Genomic DNA, 22,617 nt, shown 5'->3' with positions numbered 1-22,617 from the left:
CCAAATCCCATGAAGCCAGAGAATAAAAAATATTTTTAAATTTATTTGTGTATTTATTTATTTGGCTGCGCTTGGTCTTAGTTGCGGCACTTGGGACCTTCCATCTTCATCACAGCATGTGGGGTCTTTCTAGTTGCAGCATGTGGAATCTAGTTCCCTGACCAGGGATCAAACCTGGGCTCCCTGCACTAGGAGTCTGCACTAGATCCAGTGGAGTCTTAGCTACTGGACCACCAGAGAAGTCCCCAGGGAAGAAATATGTTAAAGTAATTAATAAGCCCATAACAGCACAGGAAGACAAGAAAGCGTGCAGTCGGTGTGTTCTGATCACTCCCTCCTCACCCCGTTAGTGAGGGAGTGATCCCTGCCCTAAATAGTAGGACATGACAGCTGACACAGAGCAGATGAGGGTGAAGGGAGCTTCTTAGTCACCTGTATCACAGCCTCGGGGGGAGGGCACACACACCAGGAAGGGCCACACCAGGGCTGCACTTGGGAGCAGAGTGAAAAAGCACTGACTGTTGGAGGCAGGCTTTGTAGTGACAAGGAGATGGGCTGACCCTTGGTTTCCATGATGGGGGGATGTCACTGACTTGTTTGAACAAATTTTCAGGCTGGCAGGAAGGTAAAACCCCTTTGATTGAGGCTGTGGACCAAGAATGTCACCTGCCGTTTCAGTGAACAAGGATGCTGTGGCCTTCAAGTCCTCAGCCACTGCAGTCAACGCTGATGGTGTGTCCTGAGGGAATTCGGAGTGGAGAAAAACAAGATACTGGCCCTAGATAATTAATGCACATATCAAAGCATAATTCCATCAAGCCTAGACTTTTGCATCTTCCCGTATATAGAAAAGCACTACATTCACTAGTTTGATATGCTTTTTTTAATTACCAGTAATCTTTTGATGTTCAACTACCTGTTTTTTGTTTGCTTTTTTTGGTTGATTTTTTTTTTTTTTTTTTTTTTTGCAAAAACTCCTGGCTCCTTCCTTGTCTCTTTCAAACAGGCCCTCAGAGTTATATGAGAGGCTGCCTCCTGGACTTAAGTCCTCAGTAATGCAGCAAATAAAACATAAGTCTCAACTTTTTGGCAGTGTATTTTTTCCAGTCAATGAGATTCAGGTGGGTAGGGTGCTGTAGCACAGTTGATAGAGGAACTAACCAGTGGGGAGCCTTTCCTGATAGGAGAGGGGCATGCTGGTGAGAGCCAGGGAACACAGGGTTGGGTCCCGTGAGGCCCAAAGATGGCAAGGCAGGACATAGCATCCCAGGTCTTACAACACATGGTGGACCAAGACCTCAGAAAGCCCCAAACAACAGAGAATAGACAGGGTGGGACATGCGGGGAAACTCCCAGATAACACCACAGCAGACGGTGCCGCAGGAGCAAGGCTGGGTGTTGGAGGGTGGAGGGAATGCAACTGGCCCACTGAACTCAGAAGGCACCTTAAGACTAAAAAAATGAGGCAGGCCACTCCTTACAATCAATGGATCAGTTTATTATAGAGTCACTTACTTACTTGGTGGGAGCATAATCAGGTTGATCCGGAAGAATGTGCAGCTGCTCTCCACACCTGGGACAATTTTATAGTTATCTAGGAAATGAGGGCAGAGGCTTAGAAACAGCACATGCATTCCTAAGTCAAGACTTACAAATGACTAACTAGTCTCATGGGCACCAGAAATATATCAGCGAAGGTTTCCATCATTGTCTGGGGAATAACAGAGCATAGAGACTACATGGTCCTAATAATTATTAAACAGTATCTACTAATTACAATGCCCTTGACAACAGAGAAATGATTTGCTGCACAGTACAGTCCTGGGTAGGGTCAACAGAAGGATAAGAGAAACTGTAAGTGCCCAAGATGGAGTCAGTTATGCTAACAGCTGACTCCATCAGCTATTAGTGGGTAAGGAAAGCTGCACACCCAGACAACAGCTAAAAGGGGAAGAGGAATTTAGGGGTATTAGTCAAGGCTACAAGGGCACATCCAGGTTAGGTGTGGAAACTGGAGAGCCTCTTGTGGCTCCTGGCTTCTGCTGTCTCCAGGAGGGGTGGGAACTCCTGCAGGCAGAATAACCTACCAGCACCCCCATTGCAGAAGCATGCACCCACTCTCACCTCCCCACCCTGCTCCCCACAGACTAAATCACCAGTCACGACAAACAAAACCAGAGATGAACATATATATAATCTCTAATACACACATCAGCAGATGACCAAGAACGACTAAAGGTTTAAAGCCTGCCAACACTACAAAAGTCACACACAGTAAAACCCAGAGACGCTCTGGTTCAGAGTTCAGGTGATTGGTTACAGTGTGCTTCCTCCCCACGCTTGGTTCTCGAATAGGGGCAAGATAAATTTTATCTTTGAAGGAGATGGAGGGCAGGGCATATATAAAACTCTGGAGAAAACATAGAGGTACAGCTTCATGATGCTGGATTTTAACAGTGATTTTTTTTTTTTTAATTTGACCAAAAGCATGGGCAACAAAAGTAAAAACAGATAAGTTAGACTACAAAATTAATTAAACATTAATCAAAATTAAAAACTTCTGTGGATTAGAAGACTATACAACAAAGTGGGAAATCTATAGAATGGGAGAAAATATTTGCAAATCATATATTTGATACGGGGGATAATGTTAAAAAAATATATAGAAGTTCTACAACTCAAGAGTAAGAAAACAAACAACTCCACTACAAAATGGGCAAAGGACCTGAATAGACATTTCTCCAGATGTACAAACACCGACAAGCATGTTAAAAGATGCTCAACCTTACTAATCATTTCAATTCAGTTCAGTTCAGTTCAGTCGCTCAGTCGTGACCGACTCTTTACTAATCATTTAGAGAAATGCAAATCTAAACCACATTGAGACACCATCTCACGCCCATTAGAATGGCTACTATAAAAAGAAAAGAAGACCACAGAAAATTACAAATATTGGGGAGGATGTGGAAAAATTGAAATCCTTAAGCAGTGTAGATCAGCACGTAAAATAGTACAGCTGCTGTGAAAAGCAGTATGGTGGTTTCTCAAAAATTTTCCAATAGAATTACCATATAATCCAGTAATTCCACTTCTGGATATATCAAATCAGATCAAATCAGTCGCTCAGTCGTGTCCGACTCTTTGCGACCCCATGAATCGCAGCATGCCAGGCCTCCCTGTCCATCACCAACTCCCAGAGTTCACTCAAACTCACGTCCATCGAGTCGGTGATGCCATCCAGCCATCTCATCCTCTGTCGTCCCCTTCTCCTCCTGCCCCCAATCCCTCCCAGCATCACAGTCTTTTCCAATGAGTCAACTCTTCACATGAGGTGGCCAAAGTACTGGAGTTTCAGCTTTAGCATTAGTCCTTCCAAAGAAATCCCAGGGCTGATCTCCTTCAGAATGGACTGGTTGGATCTCCTTGCAGTCCAAGGGACTCTCAAGAGTCTTCTCCAACACCACAGTTCAAAAGCATCAATTCTTCGGTGCTCAGCCTTCTTCACAGTCCAGCTCTCCCATCCATACATGACCATAGGAAAAACCATAGCCTTGACTAGACGAACCTTTGTTGGCAAAGTAATGTCTCTGCTTTTGAATATGCTATCTAGGTTGGTCATAACTTTCCTTCCAAGGGTAAGCGTCTTTTAATTTCATGGCTGCAGTCACCATCTGCAGTGATTTTGGAGCCCAGCAAAATAAAGTCTGACACTGTTTCCACTGTTTCCCCATCTATTTCCCATGAAGTGATGGGACCGGATGCCATGATCTTCGTTTTCTGAATGTTGAGCTTTAAGCCAACTTTTTCACTCTCCACTTTCACTTTCATCAAGAGGCTTTTGAGTTCCTCTTCACTTTCTGCCATAAGGGTGGTGTCATCTGCATATCTGAGGTTATTGATATTTCTCCCGGCAATCTTGATTCCAGCTTGTGTTTCTTCCAGTCCAGCGTTTCTCATGATGTACTCTGCATATAAGTTAAATAAACAGGGTGACAATATACAGCCTTGACGAACTCCTTTTCCTGTTTGGAACCAGTCTGTTGTTCCATGTCCAGTTCTAACTGTTGCTTCCTGACCTGCATACAAATTTCTCAAGAGGCAGATCAGGGGTCTGGTATTCCCATCTCTTTCAGAATTTTCCACATTTGATTGTGATCCATACAGTCAAAGGCTTTGGCATAGTCAATAAAGCAGAAATAGATGTTTTTCTGGAATTCTCTTGCTTTTTCCATGATCCAGTGGATGTTGGCAATTTGATCTCTGGTTCCTCTGCCTTTTCTAAAACCAGCTTGAACATCCGGAAGTTCACGGTTCACATATTGCTGAAGCCTGGCTTGGAGAATTTTGAGCATTACTTTACTAGCGTGTGACATGAGTGCAATTGTGTGGTAGTTTGAGCATTCTTTGGCATTGCCTTTCTTTGGGATTGGAATGAAAACTGACCTTTTCCAGTCCTGTGGCCACTGCTGAGTTTTCCAAATTTGCTGGCATATTGAGTGCAGCACTTTCACAGCATCATCTTTCAGGATTTGGAATAGCCCAACTGGAATTCCATCACCTCCACTAGCTTTGTTCATAGTGATGCGTTCTAAGGCCCACTTGACTTCACATTCCAGGATGTCTGGCTCTAGGTCAGTGATCACACCATCATGATTATCTTGGTCGTGAAGCTCTTTTTTGTACAGTTCTTCTGTGTATTCTTGCCATCTCTTCTTAATATCTTCTGCTTCTGTTAGGTCCATACCATTTCTGTCCTTTATTGAGCCCATCTTTGCATGAAATGTTCCTTTGGTATCTCTGATTTTCTTGAAGAGATCTCTAGTCTTTCCCATTCTGTTGTTTTCCTCTATTTCTTTGCATTGATCGCTGAGGAAGGCTTTCATATCTCTTCTTGCTATTCTTTGGAACTCTGCATTCAGATGTTTATATCTTTCCTTTTCTCCTTTGCTTTTCGCTTCTCTTCTTTTCACAGCTATTTGTAAGGCCTCCCCAGACAGCCATTTTGCTTTTTTGTATTTCTTTTCCATGGAGATGGTCTTGACCCCTGTCTCCTGTACAGTGTCACAAACCTCTGTCCATAGTTCATCAGGCACTCTATCTATCAGATCTAGGCCCTTAAATCTATTTCTCACTTCCACTGTATAATCATAAGGGATTTGATTTAGGTCATACCTGAATGGTCTAGTGGTTTTCCCTACTTTCCTCAGTTTAAGTCTGAATTTGGCAATAAGGAGTTCATGGTCTGAGCCACAGTCAGCTCCTGGTCTTGTTTTTGCTGACTGTATAGAGCTTCTCCATCTTTGGCTGCAAAGAATATATAAATCAGCTCTGCCCAAAAGAAATATAATGCAAAACACTTATGTAATTTCAAATTTTAGCCATTTAAAAAAAAGAAGCATAAAATTAATTTTAACAATATATTTTATTTAAGCCAGTATTCCAAAATATTATCATTTCAACATATAATCAATATAAACAAGTTACCAGTGAGATATTTTACTGTAGTTTTTTCATACTAAGTCTCCAAAATCCAATGTGCATTTACACATATGGCACATCTGAATTTAAACTCACATTTCAGGTGCTCTGTAGTCACACATGGGAAGTGGCTGTGTTGAACACCGCCCTGGTAGCTCAGTTGGTAAAGAATCTGCCTGCAGAGCAGGAGACCTGGGTTTGATCCCTGGGTTGGGACGATCCCCTGGAAAAGGAAATGGCAACCCACTCCAGTATTCTTGCCTGAAGAATTCCATGGACAGAGGAGCCTGGCAGGCTACAGTCCATATCTCAAGAGTCAGATACAACTTAGCAACTAAACCACTAACCCTAAATATTTTACAAAATGGATGTGTCTGTGTGTCATGTGTGAACGATGAAAACTCAACACAGATAAACATAAGTAACATTATCATCCCTCCAAACAAACCAACAAACCAACAAAAGTATGGTTCATCTATTTTATAAATGTGCAAGCAGCTGTTGAAAGGAATGGTATCTCTGGGATACTAAAAAATGTAGGGTACAGTATGTATTCAACTCATACTGTGTGTGTAAAGAATCTTGCAGGTTATAGGCTGAACCATAAACAATGATGAGTGATGACCTCTGAGCTGTGGGAACAGGTGTAGGGAGAGCTTGAGAGTAGAAAGGCTTCCATTCTTTATTCTATTCATACCTGTGTTGTTTAATTTATTGTTTTTGTTGTTTAGTTTTATCAAAGAAAAACCACCATACATCCCTTAAATTCAGTCTCTCTCACACACATACACCTCTCCCCAAAACAATAATATCTGGGCTCTGGGCTCCTCAGGCATCTCTGGAGGTCCTGAGAGACGGTGAGCAGGTGGGGACGCATTTCCTTGCCCCTGCTCGGTTGCCCGTCCCCACATACAACAGGAATTGAGGTTCCTATGGAGCTAGCTATACAATAAAAAGAAAATTGACGGTACTTGAAAAATATGGATTTGATTAAATAAACACTTTCTGAGGGCCAGCTAAGTGCCAGGCATCTAGCTGTCATTCAGAAACAATGTTGAGCAAAAGAGAGTTTCTGCCAAGGAAGAGCTGAAACCTAGTGAGGGGCCAGGTCTGGCCACAGCCGGCTGTAGTACAAGGAAGGGTCTAGAAGACACCAGAGCTTTCATCAGAGAGAGAAGGATGGAGGAGACAGTGGCGTAAACTGTAAACTGAGAGGGAAAGGCAGAGGCTCAGTTCTCTTCCTGGCTTTAATACCAGGTGACCTTGAGCTGTCCATTCTTCTCTGCTCATCTCCATTTTCTTATCTGAAATGAAAACAGCTCCTGGAAAGAATTTAACTTAAAAAGTGAACACATAGCATAGAGACTGAGTCTTCCCTGAGAAGAGAGGGCAGCTGCCATGCTATGAGAGAGCCCAAATCACAGCAAGGCCATGTGAAGGGGCTTCAGCCTACAGCCCAGCCAAAAGCCAGCTGCAGCCACCAAAGGAAGCCTTCCAGCTGACTTCAGCCTCATCCCCCTCTGACTGCAACCACCTGAGACCCTGGGTGAGACCCAGCCAACCTCCAGGAACATGGCTGGTAATGACTATTTGAAAAGACCCTGATGCTGGGAAAGATTGAAGGCAAGAGGAGAAGGGGACAACAGAGGATGAGATGGTTGGATGGCATCACTGACTCAATGGACATGCGTTTGAGTAAACTCCAGGAGATGGTGATGGACAGGGAGGCCTGGCATGCTGCAGTCCATGGAGTCGCAAAGAGTCAGACACAACTGAGCTACTGAACTGAATGACCATAAGTGACTTTATTGCTTTTCACCTCAGAGTTTTGAGTGGTTGATTATGCAGCAATAGATAACAGGGAAGTAGCAAGAGGTGAGAGGACAACAACAATTGAATACCCCATTTTAAATGAGCAACACCCTTTCAGCTCCAGCCAATTTTTGCCACATGAGAATTCAAAGTCCAGGGTTCCCACATTTCAAGTTAAAATAGAAATCCAGGCTTTTATGAGAAACATTCAGGTTTTGAAATGTTAACAAACAGTTCAAAACCATCTTAAGCCTATTTAAGACAATGCTGTGGGCCAAATGTGGCCTTCAGGCCACCAGCTGCCTGGGTCTGGTTGGGCAAAGTGGAGTAACTATTGTCTGCCTAGCCCCTTCTTTCTCTGGGAACCCCCCACCCCACCCCATCTACGTAGCTGCTGTAGAGAAGCCCCATGTTCTTACATGACCAGACCTCTGAGTCCCTGTTGATTGGTTTGGGGATAGGCATCTGACCCACACTGTTTTCATCAGAATTCTCACCTGAAATGTCTTATGCAAAACAGAGGGGAAAAGACCCTCTCCCTAATGATACAAGCTATAAAAAAAGAGAGGTCAAGAGACATTTGGGGCCTTAATCTCTGCTGTACGTATCAGAAGCCAGTCTTCTATAAGAAACATGTTCTGGAGAAGTGGCAACAAGAAGCAGAGATAGTCCCAGAGGCGTCTCAGTCCCTGGATCCCACCGTCTCTACTGCCATCCACATTCCATCCTTCCCAGGTTTGGGTGATTCTTCCTTCTCTTCTTGGGGCTTCCCTGGTGGCTTAGATGGTAATCTGCCTGCAAGGCAGGAGACCCAGGTTCGATCCCTGGGTCAGGAAGATCCCTTGCAGGAGGAAATGACAACCCATTCCAGTATTCTTGCCTAGAGAATTCCATGGACAGAGGAGCCTAGCAGACTACAGTCCATGTGGTCACAAGAGTCGGACAGGACTGAGCGACTAACTTTGACTTTCCTTCTCTTACACAACTACTTCAGTATTCTCTCCCTAAATTGCCCTTCTGATCCATCTTCTTTCTAGCCAGATTTCTGTCATGTATAATCAAAAAGTATTTTTTTTTAATTTCACTCTTTATTTTTGGCTGCGCTGGGTCTTCATTGCTGCACGCAGGCTTTCTTTAGTTGCAGTGTGCCAGCTTCTCATTGCAGTGGCTTCTCTTGTCGTGGATCACAGGCTTATCTCCCCTGAGGTCTGTGCGATCTTCCAGGACCAGGGATGAAAACCATGTGCCCCTCTTTGGCAGGAAGATTCTTAACCACTGGACCACCAGGGGAGTCCTAGAGTCAAAAAAATAATTTTTTTTCTTTTTTTAAAAAATGTATTTTTAATTGGAAGGTAATTGCTTTACAATATTGCGTTGGTTGTCAACGTTTTGATACAGAAATTCAAGAGAGGGTTTTGAGCAGAGTAGACATCATGATCAACTTTATTTTTTTTTAAAGTTAACTTTGGAGGTTTGACAGAAAACAGCAAAATTCTGTAAAGCAATTATCCTTCAATAAAAAATAAATTAAAAAAAAAGAATCCAAAAAAAGAGGTGGGGGAGATATGTATAGCTATGGCTGATTCATGTTGACGTTTGGCAGAAACCAACACAATTCTGTAAAGCCATTATCCTTCAATTAATAATAAATCAATCTTTAAAAAATAAAAAAGACAAATTTGGCAATGGATGTATTGGAAGAGGGTGAGCAGAATAACATTGAAGGGCAAGGTGGTAAAGATGATGGCAGAGGCCTCCCTGCCTCTGAGGAAGGGCCAGGGGGGCAGCAGACAAGGCTTAAATGACCAAGGAATGAGCTGTCACTAGGCCTTTCAGGTTCATGCGCTTATGTGAAAACTGGGACTCAGAAACACCTGGAGACACTGCTGAGGCAAGTGAGAGCGAGGGGCGCTGAGCCACTCTGCCTCCCTGAGGAAAAGTAACTAAACACCGGCAGGGCAGAGGAGGCCCTGAGAAGCCTGAGGTCAAATGTCGTCATAGGCTCTTTGCATAAACTTGCCAGAAGGAGCCCAGGAAAATCCATCCAGATGCTTCAGTCATTCTCAAGTTATTCTTTAAATGCTCAGAAAGGGGACTTCCCTGGCAGTCAAGTTAAGACTTCACATTCCAATGCAGGGGGCACAGGTTGGATCCCTGGTTGGGGAGCTTAGATCCCACATGGCTCATTGCCCAAGAAACCAAAACATAAAACAGAAGCAATATTGTAACAGATTCAATAAAGACTTTAAAAATAGTCCACACCAAGGGAAAAAAAAAATCTTATAAAATGCTCAGAAATGTGGAAAGCCTTGTCTGACGAAGAGAAAGGAAAAAGTTAAGTGTGGACAAGGCCCCTTATCAAACAGATATGAAAACTTTTATTCCTCCCAAAATGGAAACAAAAAGTTCAGGGTTTCCAACCACCCAAAAAGCCTCCTTTGGCCGGTTTCTTGTGTTTGGTGTACCACCCCAAAACCAAAGAGGACCCTGGTCCTAAGTCTAGTGGCAATGATGCAAAGAAACCGGGAGAGATGTGAGTGACAGTGCAGATGGCAGGCAGCCTGAAAAGGAGTCTGCACTGTGGAAGGAAAAGTACCGAAAGGATCTTGCTGCATCCTGAGCCAAAGGAAGGCTGATATGGCAAAAAAAAAAAAAAAGATGATGTCAAGGCTGATCCAAACAAGAAAAAAAAAAGAGAGAAAGACAAAGAAGGAGAGATAAATGAAGAGGAGGAAGATAAAGACAACAAAGTTGAAGATAATGATTACTGATGAATGAAATAGTTCTAGGGCAGCTTTTATTTTTTTCTTCTTTCTTTCTTTTCTGTCAAGCATTTAACCTCCCTGGACACAATTCATTCCTTTTAAATTGAAAAAAAAATTGAAATGTAAAACTGTAAGATTTTCTTTTAAACTGCCCCTTTTGGGGATGGGGGATTATTGTTAACAAGAATTCCCCAATAATTTTTTAGACAGCCCTGTACTGGTGCTATTTTTCATGGCCACCAACCTCACCTGGTATCACTTTTGGTTGTAAATCAGCATGGGAATTCAAACCAGCTTCATGTTGGCGCCCAGGACAAATTAATTATATAGGTGCATGGTTGTTTTTTCAGTTGTCTCTCATGCAGCTTATAGGAAATAATTGTTCTGTTACTGAATTGTCCCCTGTAATTGGAAGTAGGGGGAGTTATTTATAACAGTTTCATGACAGTCTAAATGCTTCTGAGTAAATATAATAGTGTATTAGTTAATGCCATAAAAGTTTTTTTTTTTTTTTTTTTATCAGTTCAGTTCAGTTGCTCAGTTGTGTCCGACTCTGCGACCCCATGGACTGCAGCACACCAGGCCTCCCTGTCCCTTACCAATTCCTGGAGTTTACTCAAACTCATGTCATTAAACTCATTAAACAGGTGGGCTCTGCACAGGAAGTACCAAATGTGCATTCATTCATTCACTCAACCAATATTTAGAGTGCTTGTGCACTCAGGATATTATAACAGGCAAAACTACTGCCCTAGTGGAGCTTACATTTTGGTAAAGGAGACAGACAATAAACATACACGTGTATATGAAATATGCTTAGAAATAATAAGTGCAAAGAAGAACATAAGCAGGGCAAGAAGATGAAGATAGCGTACAAATGAAGCATCTTAGCTGGGGTGGTCACAGAGACGTGTGAGCAGAGGCTGAATGAAGACAGGGAGTGAGGCTTGTGCTCACTGGTAAAAACTTTTGGGTGGGTGGGGGTGGGCTTGAGGAACATGCAGGAAGCCAGAGTGGCTGGGACAGTGGGAGCCCTCAGGAGATGATGGCAACCAAGTCAGGGAAGCAGCCAGAGCTCAGATTCAGCCATAGGAAGAACTCTGGATTTTCTTCCAAGTGTGATGAAAAGCCTTTAGGTTTTGGACGTGGAAGTAACACAGGTTGAGATCTAAAGTGACCTCACATGCTTTCATGGGGAGGAAAAGAATGTAAAAAGGGCCAGCATGGAAGGAGACTCTCCCAGAACCGCCAAATATGCAGGCGGTCCCGAAAACAGTGCTATGTTGATGGGAAGATACTGAGAGACTGTGGAGGTCAGGAAGTCAGCATTCAGCGATGGATCGGATATGGAATAGAAAAAGAATCAAGTCTGACTACAAAGCATTTAGCCTAAGCAATGCAGAGAACCATGGACCATTTGCCGAGGTAGAAAGCACTGGGGGAGGTTTTGGACATTACTGGATGTCCATGTAAGATATCCAAACAGAAATATCAAGTAGAGGGGTAGAATATACCTGGCTTTCCTTGGTGTTCTTGGGCAGGAATTCCTCTCACCTTTTTGTAAATTGAACCAACCCCATGGAGTGCAGCCCACCAGGCTCCCCTGTCCACAGGATTCTCCAGGCGAGAGTAATGGAGTGGGTTGCCATTGTCTTCTCCAATAGTTGATTTACAAAATTGTGCTCATTTCTGCTGTACAGCAAAGTGATTCAGTTATACAATTTTTTTTCATATTCTTTTCCATTAGGGTTTATTACAGGATATTGAATATTGTTCCCTGAGCTATCCGATAAAATCTTGCTATTTATTCAATCTATATATAACAGTTTGCATTTGCAAACTTCCAATCCAACTTCCCACTTGGCAAGCAGAATCCCTTCTCTATGTGAGTCTGTTTCATATGTAAGTTCATTTGCGTCATGTTAAGACTCCACATGTAAGTGATATCATATGGTATTTGTCTCTCACTTCACTTCATATAATAATCTCTCCAGTATTCTTGCCTGGAGAATCCCATGGACAGAGGAGCCTGGCAGGCTACAGTTCATGGGGTCGCCAAGAGTCAGACACGACTTAGCAACTCAGCTACTAAACTACTGCTAGGCCCACTCACATAGCTGCAAATGGCATTATTTCATCCTTTTTTATGGCTTATACTCCATTCCATTCATCTGTCAATGGATATTTGGGTTGTTTTGACGTTTTGACTATCGTATACAGTTCTGCTATGAACATAGGAGCGCGTGTATCTTTTCAAATTATAGTTTCGTTCAGATATATGTAAGGCAGGGATTCTTAACCTTTGTGTGTGCACCCAGGGCCCATTTGTCAATCCAGTGAAGTCTATGAGCCTCTAATGCAATAGTAGCTTCCAGATACACTATCAGGCAAGTTATCTGAGAAGTCACAGAACAGAAAGCTTCACAGACTAAGATGCTTGAATTGCAGGGCTTATTAAATCAATTTGAAACACCTAATTGACATCTTCTGCAGCAAGGAGAACAACATGGGATGGATAACATACCCAGGACTGGCTGGAGGAGAGATGGAGCACATCATCTAAACCTGGGATCTTGCAATGTTCATTTGTCTGTCTCTCTCTGAGACTGACAGTGGGGTTATGAAGACTGGAATTGAAGATGTTCAAAGTTATTCAACAGAGAGTAAGTACCTGGAGCCAACCCACAGTCACCTATCAGAAAGACACAGGGGCAAGCACACCTGGCTGCAGCCGTAGCTCGCCAATAACCTGCTGAACAGACGTGGGTTTTATCTGCGGTTCTTGAGCAGAGCACATGGAAGCCAGAATGGGATCACAACATTATCACCAGTGAGTGGCTATTAGGGATGATACCCTTGTCAACCCAGAGGTCAAATGATGATGCCTGTTGATTTGGTTACCCTCCAAGTAAAATTCTTTTATTTGTTGCATCGTATATTCCACTTACTCTATTCACATGCAACATATCAAACAGGTCACTACTTAAGCTTCTTGCCTAGGTCTGTCTCACAACCTACTAGCCTACTCAACATCTGCATCTCAAAAACTTCTGGCTTTTTCCTTCTGTATGTTTAACAAGTTTTGTTTCATTCATCTTATTTTTCTTTTCCTCTATAGAATGGAATATTCTCAAATAGAGCATATTCCATTATAATCATGTTTTAGATGAATAAAATAAAATGCATAGAATTGAAAAAGAAACCAGGTATATACAGTTCTACATTAAATAACAAGACCCAAGGCAATGGCACCCCACTCCAGTACTCTTGCCTGGAAAATCCCATGGACAGAGGTCCATGGGGTCGCTGAGGGTCGGACATGACTGAGCGACTTCACTTTCATTTTTCACTTTCCTGCATTGGAGAATGAAATGGCAACCCACTCCAGTACTCTTGCCTGGAGAATCCCAGGGATGGGGGAGCCTGGTAGGCTGCCTTCTGTGGGGTCACACAGAGTCGGACACGACTGAAGTGACTTAGCAGGGAGGCAGGCCTTTCAGTGACTGAAATTTAAGTAGTGATGAGCTTAATACTGAGTTCTCCCTGTTGACTAAAAAAAGACGTACAACTTGAGAGTTGTGAGTTAAGTTCTATTTGGGGCAAAATGAGGACTGCAGCCTGGGAGGCAGGATCTCAGATAGCTCTGAGAGACTGCTCCAAAGCAGCTGTGGGGGAAAGTCAATATATAAGGTTTTGGTGAAGGGGGTGTTCACTGCCATGAAACACTCATTTTACAAAGGGTTTTTGTTAGTCATGAGAATCTGATGTCACCATGAAGGGATTTAGTGTTTCTCTAGATATGAGGAGAGGCAAGGACTGAGATCATAAAATCTGTTCCTCAACACATCCAACTATCTAAAGACCTGTCCCATCAGATTCCCTGGAGCACAGAGTGCCTCACTCCACCCTGAACTCCCTCAGGGTTGTTGAAGGTCAACAGCTTTAGCAGCATGGGGTTCAATCTCTGTAGAGGCAGACAGAAAATGCTTTTGTTGTTGTTAATTGGCAATGCTCTTGGTAAGTGCCAATTTGTAGTTTACATCCCCCAAAACTGTAAAGTGACGTGAAAGTCCTGTGGTAACTATTGCTGAGACTCCCGAAATTTGTATCCATGCATTAAAATTCATATGAAGGTGATGCTAGACTTCAGTTAGTGTTCGGTCCCAATGGCCCGCAGACTGCAGTCAAGCCCAAGCGAGGGCCTGCCCAGGTCCTCTGGCTGCCAAAGGACTTTCCCCAGCCAGTCCAGCCCCTTCCAGATCTGGCCGCCCTCAGGGGAGAGGGGACACATGCATTAAGAAGCTACAAGGGTGGAATCAGCTTAGGACACTTAAGCCTTCCTGGGGACAAACAGTTAAAGGGGACAAATGGTGAAAGGACTGGCACCCCGTCCTTCCCAGAGCTGCAGGCGAAGGGTCTGCCGGGCCTCTGCCTCCAGCATCCCGGAGGGAGGTCGCGCAGCCGCAGGCGCCGGGGAACTACCGCCCCCACCCTCGGCCGGCAGGGGGCGCGCGCGGGCGCGCGCCGGCGGCCCCGCCCCTGCGCACGGGCGCCGGGGCGTGCCCGCCGCCAGGCATCAGCAATCTATCGGGAGCGGCGGGTGGCCTACGCGGCGTGTTCTGAGGCGGCGACGGTTCTAGGCGCCTGGCCGCCGGGTAGCGGATCGGTGGTTGAAACGGCAGTAGCAGCAGCGGGTCTCCAAGTCGCGGCGTCGGGCTCCCGGAGCTGTGAGCGGCAGAAGGATGGCGGAGTCTTCAGACAAGCCCTATCGGGTCGAGTACGCCAAGAGCGGGCGCGCGTCTTGCAAGAAATGCAAAGAGAGCATCCCCAAGGACTCGATCCGGATGGCCTTCATGGTGCAGGTGCGGGCGGAGGGGGCGCTTTGTGCGCGGCCGGGCCTTCGCGCGTCCGAGGAGGGTGGGGGGAGAGCCGGCCCGGAGCCGTGGGCCTGGCCGACCGCTCCCAGCCAGCGCGGGGCCTGCGGGCACAGCTGCTATCGCGGGACGAGCCCGCCGGGTGGACCCTTCTTCCGTCAGGTTTTGCTGATCTTGCAGGAAAAGCCCGGGAAGTACGGTCTGGAGCCGGTGGGGCCTTTTACTTTGTGAAAATTGGGAGCCGCTTCTATCCTTAGTTCTGGGTTTATTTTATTGCCATACGTTTCGGGAAGGAAACTGACTCGTGGTTTTTTGAGGCTAGTTTTGTCTGGTTTTGACCTACCTTGTTTTGGAAGATATTTGTCCTACATTGACTGTGGCGACTGGCAAGTGACGATTTGGATTTTTTTTTTTAATCTATTTTTGGCTATCATTTCAACACCCGCTCACTGTTTTTTTTTAATTAATTATGCAAAACTATGCAAGTCGATGTTGTTTCAGTACAGTGCGTTCACTTTTGGCTTACGTTATGGTTTAACATTTCCCCCCAAACTTTCCGAGTTCACAGAACGTCGTCTTTGTAGCTATCCGGTTTGAATAAGAGTGGTTCGTAGTGATTCTCATCTGGGCTTGTTAATAGAGTCAAGATTCCCTCCGGTGATCCCTGAGGCTTCCGAGCAGGCAAGGAGGGGTGTTGGAGTGAGGTGGTGTGTCTGAAGACCCCTCCCAGGGCAGAGAGATTCCTGCCACTTTCAGCTTCCAAAAAGCTCCCGTCTGTCTGTGTAATTCTAGTTCCCACCTGCCCTGTCCTCCCCACCCCAAAGTAAAGCTTTTGTCCAAGCTTAGTGCTCATGGTCAAGATAGCTTGATTTTCCCTCCACCGGTGAGGCAGTAGGTATTTTAGGAATGACTAGGTGGTATTGCTGCATTTGCAGTAGTTAGGTGGTGTAGGGGAATGGGTACCAGTGTGTACTTAGGCTATCTCATTTCATAATATTGTTACCAAGTCCCAGCTCAATCTGCTTACTGCCCGACAGGCTAATTGAAGCAAGGAGTACTAACTTTATTATTTGGAAAGTCAACTGACTGAGAAAATGGCAGACGGTTGTCTTAAAGTCAGCTGTCTTGTTGGGATCTGGATGCCAGCTTCTTTTATAGGATGCAGAGGGGAAGGAGTTGAGAAAGTAAAGATCATTTTCTTGCAAATCTCTCCTGAAATGGCCGACCTTAGGGAGGGGAAAGAAACTGAAGTTGCTTAGTCGTGTCCAACTCTGCAACCCCATGGACTGTAGCCTGCTGGGCTCCTCCGTCCATGGGATTTTCCAGGCAAGAATACTGGAGTGGGTTGCCATTTCCTTCTCCAGCAGATCTTCCCGACCCAAGGATCCAACCCGGGTCCCTGGCACTGCAGGCAGATTCTTTACCATCTGAGCCACCAGGGAAGCCCTTAGAGAGGGGATGTATGTCTTAATCCCTTTAGGCAGAGGGGCAGGGTGCCCGGAAGCAGATTATTATATATGATTATAGTAACGAACAATGAAAACCAAAGGTTAAAGTCCAATAAACAGATCCTGATCCATCTGGGAGTTAGAATTAGCAGTGACATTAGAATGTCACTTCTCAGGTGGCACTAGTGGTAAAGAACCTGTCTGCCAGCGCAGGAGACCTGAGAGATGCAGGTTTGATCCCTGGGTCGGGAAGATCCCCTGAAGAAGGAAATGGGAACCCACTCCAGTATTCTTGCCTGGGAAATTACATGGACAGAGGAGCCTGACAGGCTCCAACAATATGACAGGGGTTGGCGTTGTCATCTTAGTATCATTCTCAGGGCCACCTAGCTCACTACCAAACACTTATCACTTAGTAAACACCCACTGAGCACCAGTTAGGTTCTAGGCATGGTGTTAAGTACCAGGGGCACAAGGACAGACTCCATTTCTGGGAGCTCCCGATTTGGTTAAAGGGGTGATGACTGGTAAACATTGCTGTGCTGGGGTGGGTGCCACCTGATGAGTGCCCTTGGCATGGTGCGTGCCAAATTGGAGCTCACCACAGAAGTGGCAGAAAGTTGAAGATGGAGGAGTAGATGAGGCCTCCTGTTTGAGGAGCCTTATCTCCCCTAGAGCATCTTTTCATTTCATCCTAACGTTTGGGTGGCTGGCTGATCTCGTGAAGTCCCCATTAATGCAGGGGCTCTTAACCTGGAGTCTGTGGGATGGCACGTAGAACTCAAGAGGTCCATGAGTTTCAATGAGAAAAGATTGCTGTCTTCCCTGGACTTCGGTTACAGTTCATTACTTTCTGCAGTTATGAATGTAAGCCCCAAAGCAAAGGCACATTGACAGTAACTGCAGTTTCTGTCATCAGTAGTAATTTTCATATCATTTACAGTTGTTGGGGATTTTTTAAAATAATCATTTATACTCATCTCAGCAAGATTGTGGGCTTCCCTGGTGGCTCAGACGGTAAAGAATCCACCTGCAGTGCGGGAAACCTGGGTTCGATCCGTGGGTTGGGAAGATCCCCTGGAGGAGGGCATGGCAACCCATTCCAGTATTCTTGCCTGGAGAATCCTCATGGACAGAGGAGCCTGGCAGCCTACAGTCTGTCGGGTCACAGAGTCGGACATGACTGAACAACTAAGCGTGGCATAACATGGCAACAAGATTACAGTAGTTGTTAGCAATAAGATTATAGTAGTTATTAAAGCAGTACTGTATCTTGTTATTTAATGCTATAAAGTTTGTGGTGAAGGACAGGGAAGCCTGGCGTGCTGCAGTCCATGGGGTCGCAAAGAGTTGGACTGAGCGACTTGTAGATTACTGTATCCCAGTAAACTTTTTAAATGTTTTCATAATTATTTTAATACCATTGATTTCCTTTGTGAACTTACGTATTTTATTGTGCATTTTAAAATGTTAGTCTGAGAAAGGGACATCCATGGGCTTCACTGGACAGAGGACCCTGTTCTATTGGGACATGGGTGAGGAGTAAAGAGGCTGGTTGGCTCTAGTCCAGAGGGTTCCACTGAGTAAACACTTCCTAAACTAAACAAAGTGTAACATTCTGGGCTCTCCTGTTTACTTTTAGTGAAGGAATTAAAATTAAGTGTGATTTTTCTCTAATGGTAATTGAGGGTGGAGTTTTATCACAAATGTTTTGTAGGTCCTGTAGGCTGAGCTGGTGAAGGCCAGAAAAAAGAAGCCTTTCTTCCCCCACCCCCCACCCCCTTTGGATTTAAATACCTTCTTTTACATTTGTGTGGGAGGATTGTTTTCGGAGGAGTATCCAATACCTGATACTTTAGCTGGCAGGCCCTGGGGCAGCCTGGAGGGGAATGAACCGCACCTTGGTGTTCTTGGGAGGGCCTGCCGGAAACCCTGCTGACTTTCTTCCTGGTAACAGTGGTTCTGCACTCTGGGGTATCCTGGCCCTGGTGTGGCCTCTTTTTTATAGCCCATTTCTCAGGAAGCAGCCTGAGGTGGCTGGGTTAAGGACCCTGGTTCATGGTGGGTGCTCATGTTTGCTAAGTCTACAGCCAAGGATTCTGCTCTTTACGGCAGCCGGGCGGCTGCCTGGTGAGGCAGTAGTCTTGTGACCTTGGTCTGGTTTACTTTCTTGCCATCTCATCCTCAGTCCTGAGTTCTTAAGTATAAAGCTTTGTGTTGATCAAGGGTTCTTTCCTCTGGAGGGAGACCAGCGGCCTCAGCAGTCCCAGAGTTTGTGCCATGAGTATACCCTGGTGGAGACTTTTTATGTTTGGCACTGTGCCGGTGGCTGGGGACACAGCACTCAGGCCAAAGTTAAAGGAGCAAGTGTGGGGGCCTCAGAGAGCCAGGAAGAAATTGTGGCCGTAGGTTCCGGGGTGGGGGAGCGGCGGGCAGAGCCATGAGTCAGGGCCCTCCCTCTGCACTTAGAGGAGGCTTAAAGAGGGCTTCCAGGGCAGGCAGAGCCAGGTCAAGGCCACTGCAGATGCTGTAACAAGACGTCCAGGTGCTTAAGGGTATGTTGGCTGCCTTGGTGAACGTTTGAGAGCCAGGATACGAGTCTGTTCTCTGAAATGCCATTTGTTGACTGGGTGTGGATGGGGAGGGCTATCTTGGAGTGAGCATCTTTTGCACAGCAGGAGTTCCTCCATCCTTCCTTTCTTCCTCTTCCCTCCAGACCTGGGGCACCCCGCAAACGTTCTGAGTGCCTGCCGTGACTGTGCCGGCAAGACAGGCGTTGCATGGCGCCTCTCTGGCAGCTCCTGACCTGATGCAGGGCACAGACCTTGATCAAATAATAGCCCAAATGGATCTTAACTCTGGGGAGCTATGGGAAGGGGCATCTGTCATGGGACCTGAGGAAGTGCTGTTGGCTCTGGTTAGAGCTGGGGAGCCCAGAGGACAGCCATTGCTGCTGTAAACCCAAGCTGCGCGACCCTGAGTCTGTGCCCCAGCCATTATCCCTGTATTTTATTCAGTGCTGTCTATAAAACCCAGAGAGAGGCTGCTCACCTAGTAGGAGAGGGCCAGTTGGGAGAGCTCATCCCTGCTTTTCCCAAGCACTTTCTGTGTCCGCATGACTCCATCCTAAACGTTCTGCTTGGTGTTTATTTTTAATGCTGTTTTATGCCATCTGCTTGACATTTAGATTTATGTCCTATCAAAGCAGATGTTTCGGGCGTTCAGTCAGAAGAACCGTTTGTGTATTTTTAAGTACCTCTTCCTGCCAAGAGACGTAGAGCAGCGTAGTGGAAAGAACGGGGGCTGAATCACCTGCTGCATGTCTGACCGCACCCCCATGAGACTGTGAAATGAGGGTGCTGGTTCCTCAGAGACAGCTGTGGGGTGTCCCATGGTGGGTGGTGGGCAGCAGGGTCCCTCCAGCTCCTGGGGGTGGAGCACCCCTCAGCCGGTCCCTTTGAGTCTCCCTCATGGAAGTCCTTCATTCCGTGCACATCTGCGTGGTTGCTGCCAGCATGACACTTCTCTGACACATCTGCTCAGCCCGGCGCTTATCAGGGACTCATTCCCCATTGTCCTAGGTGCACAGAGCCCTGGGGGCTGTGCGGGCCCTGGCGGTGGCGGGGCCTCTTCAGCTTGAGGGGGCCCGGGATGCAGGACTGGCATCTCCTGTGCCCTCACCAAGCTCTGAGCTGAGTTTGCGACTGAAACGCAGTGGCAAGTTTGGTATCCGCACTCAGGGCTGAACTCTAAGCTGAAGTGCCAGTCAGCCCCATGGGATGGCCTGGTGCCTGTCCCATGGCAGGCAAGGCAGCTTCCTCAGCTGAGGGGTGGGTGCCGTCCTCTGTTGACAAGATAAGCAAGGGGGTTTGGGATGTCTGGTCCTGAGGGCCGCGCCTGAGGCTCACGGCTCTTTTCCGCCTCTGATTCCGCCCTTCTAGTCGCCCATGTTCGATGGGAAAATCCCGCACTGGTACCACCTCTCCTGCTTCTGGAAGGTCGGCTACTCCATCTGGCACCCTGATGTCGAGGTGGAGGGGTTCTCTGAGCTCCGCTGGGATGACCAGCAGACGATCAAGAAGATGGCCGAGACTGGCGGAGCGACAGGTATGTGCGCAGTGGGGAGGCGCGGGGGTCGCCCCAACCCTGGAGCTTCCTGGGTAGGGGCCCGCTCTGTGAGAGCAAAGAGTAGGTCCTTCAGCTCACTCTCCCGTTACTCCAGCAGCATTCAGTGACCCAGACTTGTCCTGTTGGGTGTGGGGTATGTTCCTTCTAGATGCTTGAAATGTAGCCTTTAAATTTGCTGTGGTTGTTATCTTACTAGACCCTCTTTTAGAGTAGTTTCAGGTTCACAGCACAATTAAGCAAAAAGTATGGAAAGTGGAGAGTTTCCACAGAGGTGTGACCTCTTCCACCATCAACTTGCCCCAGCAGCTGAAGTTACATTGACACATCGGTTCAGCCAAAGTCCAGAGTTTATATTAGCCATCAGTCGTGGTGGTGTACATCTTTCCTGTAAGGGTTTGAGCAAATGTATAATGACAAATATCCATCATTATAATGTCATACAGAGTATCTCCATTACTCTATAAAATTCCTCTGCATTCTACCTGTTCATCCCTCTGTCTCCCAACCCCTGGCAACCACTGATGTTTTTCCTATCTCCATAGTTTCATCTGTTCTAGAATATTGTGTCATTAGACTCACACAGTAGGTAACCTTTTCAAATTGGCTTATCTCACTGAGTAATACACATGTAAGGTTCCTGCGTATCTTGTCACAGGTTGATAACATTTCTTTGGGGCGCTGAATATTCCACTGTCTGGAAGTACCAGTTTATCTATTCACCTACTGAAAGACACCTCAAGTGCAGCCCGTTCTAGCAATTATGAATAAAACTATGTCCCCGTGCAGGGTTTTGTGTGGACATAAGTTTTTTAGTCATTTGGATAAATACTAAATACCAAGGCACACAGTTGCTGGATTGTATGGTAAGAGTATCTTTAGATAGCAAGCTGTCTTCCAAAGTGGCCAGACCATTACATTCCTACCAGTAATGAATCAGAGTTCCTATTACTCCACGTCCTTGCCAATGTTTGTTACCAGTGTTTTGGATTTTGGCAAACTAATAGGTTTGTAGTGGTGTCTTGTTTTAATTTGCAATTCCCTAGTACCATATGGGCAAAGCTAACACAATTCTGCTAAGAGAACGCACTGGTCATAGTGGACACTCTTTTTCAACAGCATAAGAGACACTTTACACCTGGATAACACCAAATGGTCAACACTGAAATCAGATTGATTACATTTTTGTGCCCAAAGATGGAGAAGCTGTATACGTCAGCAAAAACGAGACCTGGAGCTGACTGTGGCTCAGATCATCAGCTCCTTACAGCAAAATTCATGTTTAAATTAAAGAAAGTGAGAAAAACCACTAGGCCAGTCCATTGCAATCTAAATCAGATCCCCTATGATTATATAGTGAAAGTGATGAATAGATTCAAGGGATTAGATCTAGTATACAGAGTGCCTGAAGAACTGTGCACAGAGGTTCGTAATATTGTACAGGAGGCAGCGAACAAAACCATCCCAAAGAAAAATAAATGCAAGAAGGCACAGTGGTTGTCTGAGGAGGCTTTACAAATAGCTGAGGCAGGAAGAGAAGCAAAAAGCAAGGGAGAAGGGGAAAGGTTACCCAACTGAATGTAGAGTTCAGGAGAATAGCAGGGAGAGATAAGAAGGCCTTCTTCAGTGAACAATGCAATGGAACATTTCATCCAAAGATGGACACAATAATGGACAGAAACATTAAGATCTGATATAAGCACAAGAGATTAAGAAGAGATGGCAAGAATATACAGAACTGGACAAAAAAGATCTTAATGACCTGGATAGCCACAGTGGTGTGGTCACTCACCCAGAGCTGGACGTCCTGGAGTGTAAAGTCAAGTGGGCCTTAGGAAGCCCTGCTGCCAGTAAAGCTAGTGGAGGTGATGGAATTCCAGCAGAGTTATTTAAAATCCTAAACGATGCTATTAAAGTGCTGCAGCCAACACGTCAGCAAATTTGGAAAACCCAGCAGTGACCGCAGGACTGAAAGAGGTCAGGCTTCACCCCAGTCCCCAAGAAGGGCAGTACTAAAGAGCGTTGACACTACAGTGCAGTGGCACTCACCTCCCGTGCTGATAAGCTTGTGCTCAAAATCCTGCAGCCTTCCACAGTACGTGAACGGAGAACTTC

At 45.7% G+C, this 22,617-nt stretch overlaps 1 protein-coding gene across 5 annotated transcripts in view; it reads left to right on the top strand.

The window, feature by feature from the left end:
* Positions 1 to 7,872: 7,872 nt before the first annotated feature.
* Positions 7,873 to 22,617, top strand: part of PARP1 (poly(ADP-ribose) polymerase 1) — a 48,417-nt gene continuing 33,672 nt past the window's right edge. For 2 of the 5 annotated variants that reach the window (XM_055582024.1, XM_055582022.1), the window contains exons 1-4: positions 7,873 to 8,025; positions 12,549 to 12,718; positions 14,696 to 14,917; positions 20,319 to 20,484. In XM_055582024.1, coding sequence (XP_055437999.1) covers positions 14,798 to 14,917; positions 20,319 to 20,484 — 286 coding nt within the window. In that variant the 5' untranslated portion in view covers positions 7,873 to 8,025; positions 12,549 to 12,718; positions 14,696 to 14,797. Of the gene's footprint in view, positions 8,026 to 12,548; positions 12,719 to 14,600; positions 14,918 to 20,318; positions 20,485 to 22,617 lie in introns of those variants that run through there. The other 3 variants (XM_055582025.1, XM_055582026.1, XM_055582023.1) reach the window with 3 other exon arrangements.

Source organism: Bubalus kerabau, chromosome 5 (genome assembly GCF_029407905.1).
Source record: "Bubalus kerabau isolate K-KA32 ecotype Philippines breed swamp buffalo chromosome 5, PCC_UOA_SB_1v2, whole genome shotgun sequence".
Classification (NCBI taxonomy): domain Eukaryota; kingdom Metazoa; phylum Chordata; class Mammalia; order Artiodactyla; family Bovidae; genus Bubalus; species Bubalus kerabau.
Note: the sequence above shows the minus strand (reverse complement) of the source record. Positions and strands in the feature narration are given on the sequence as shown.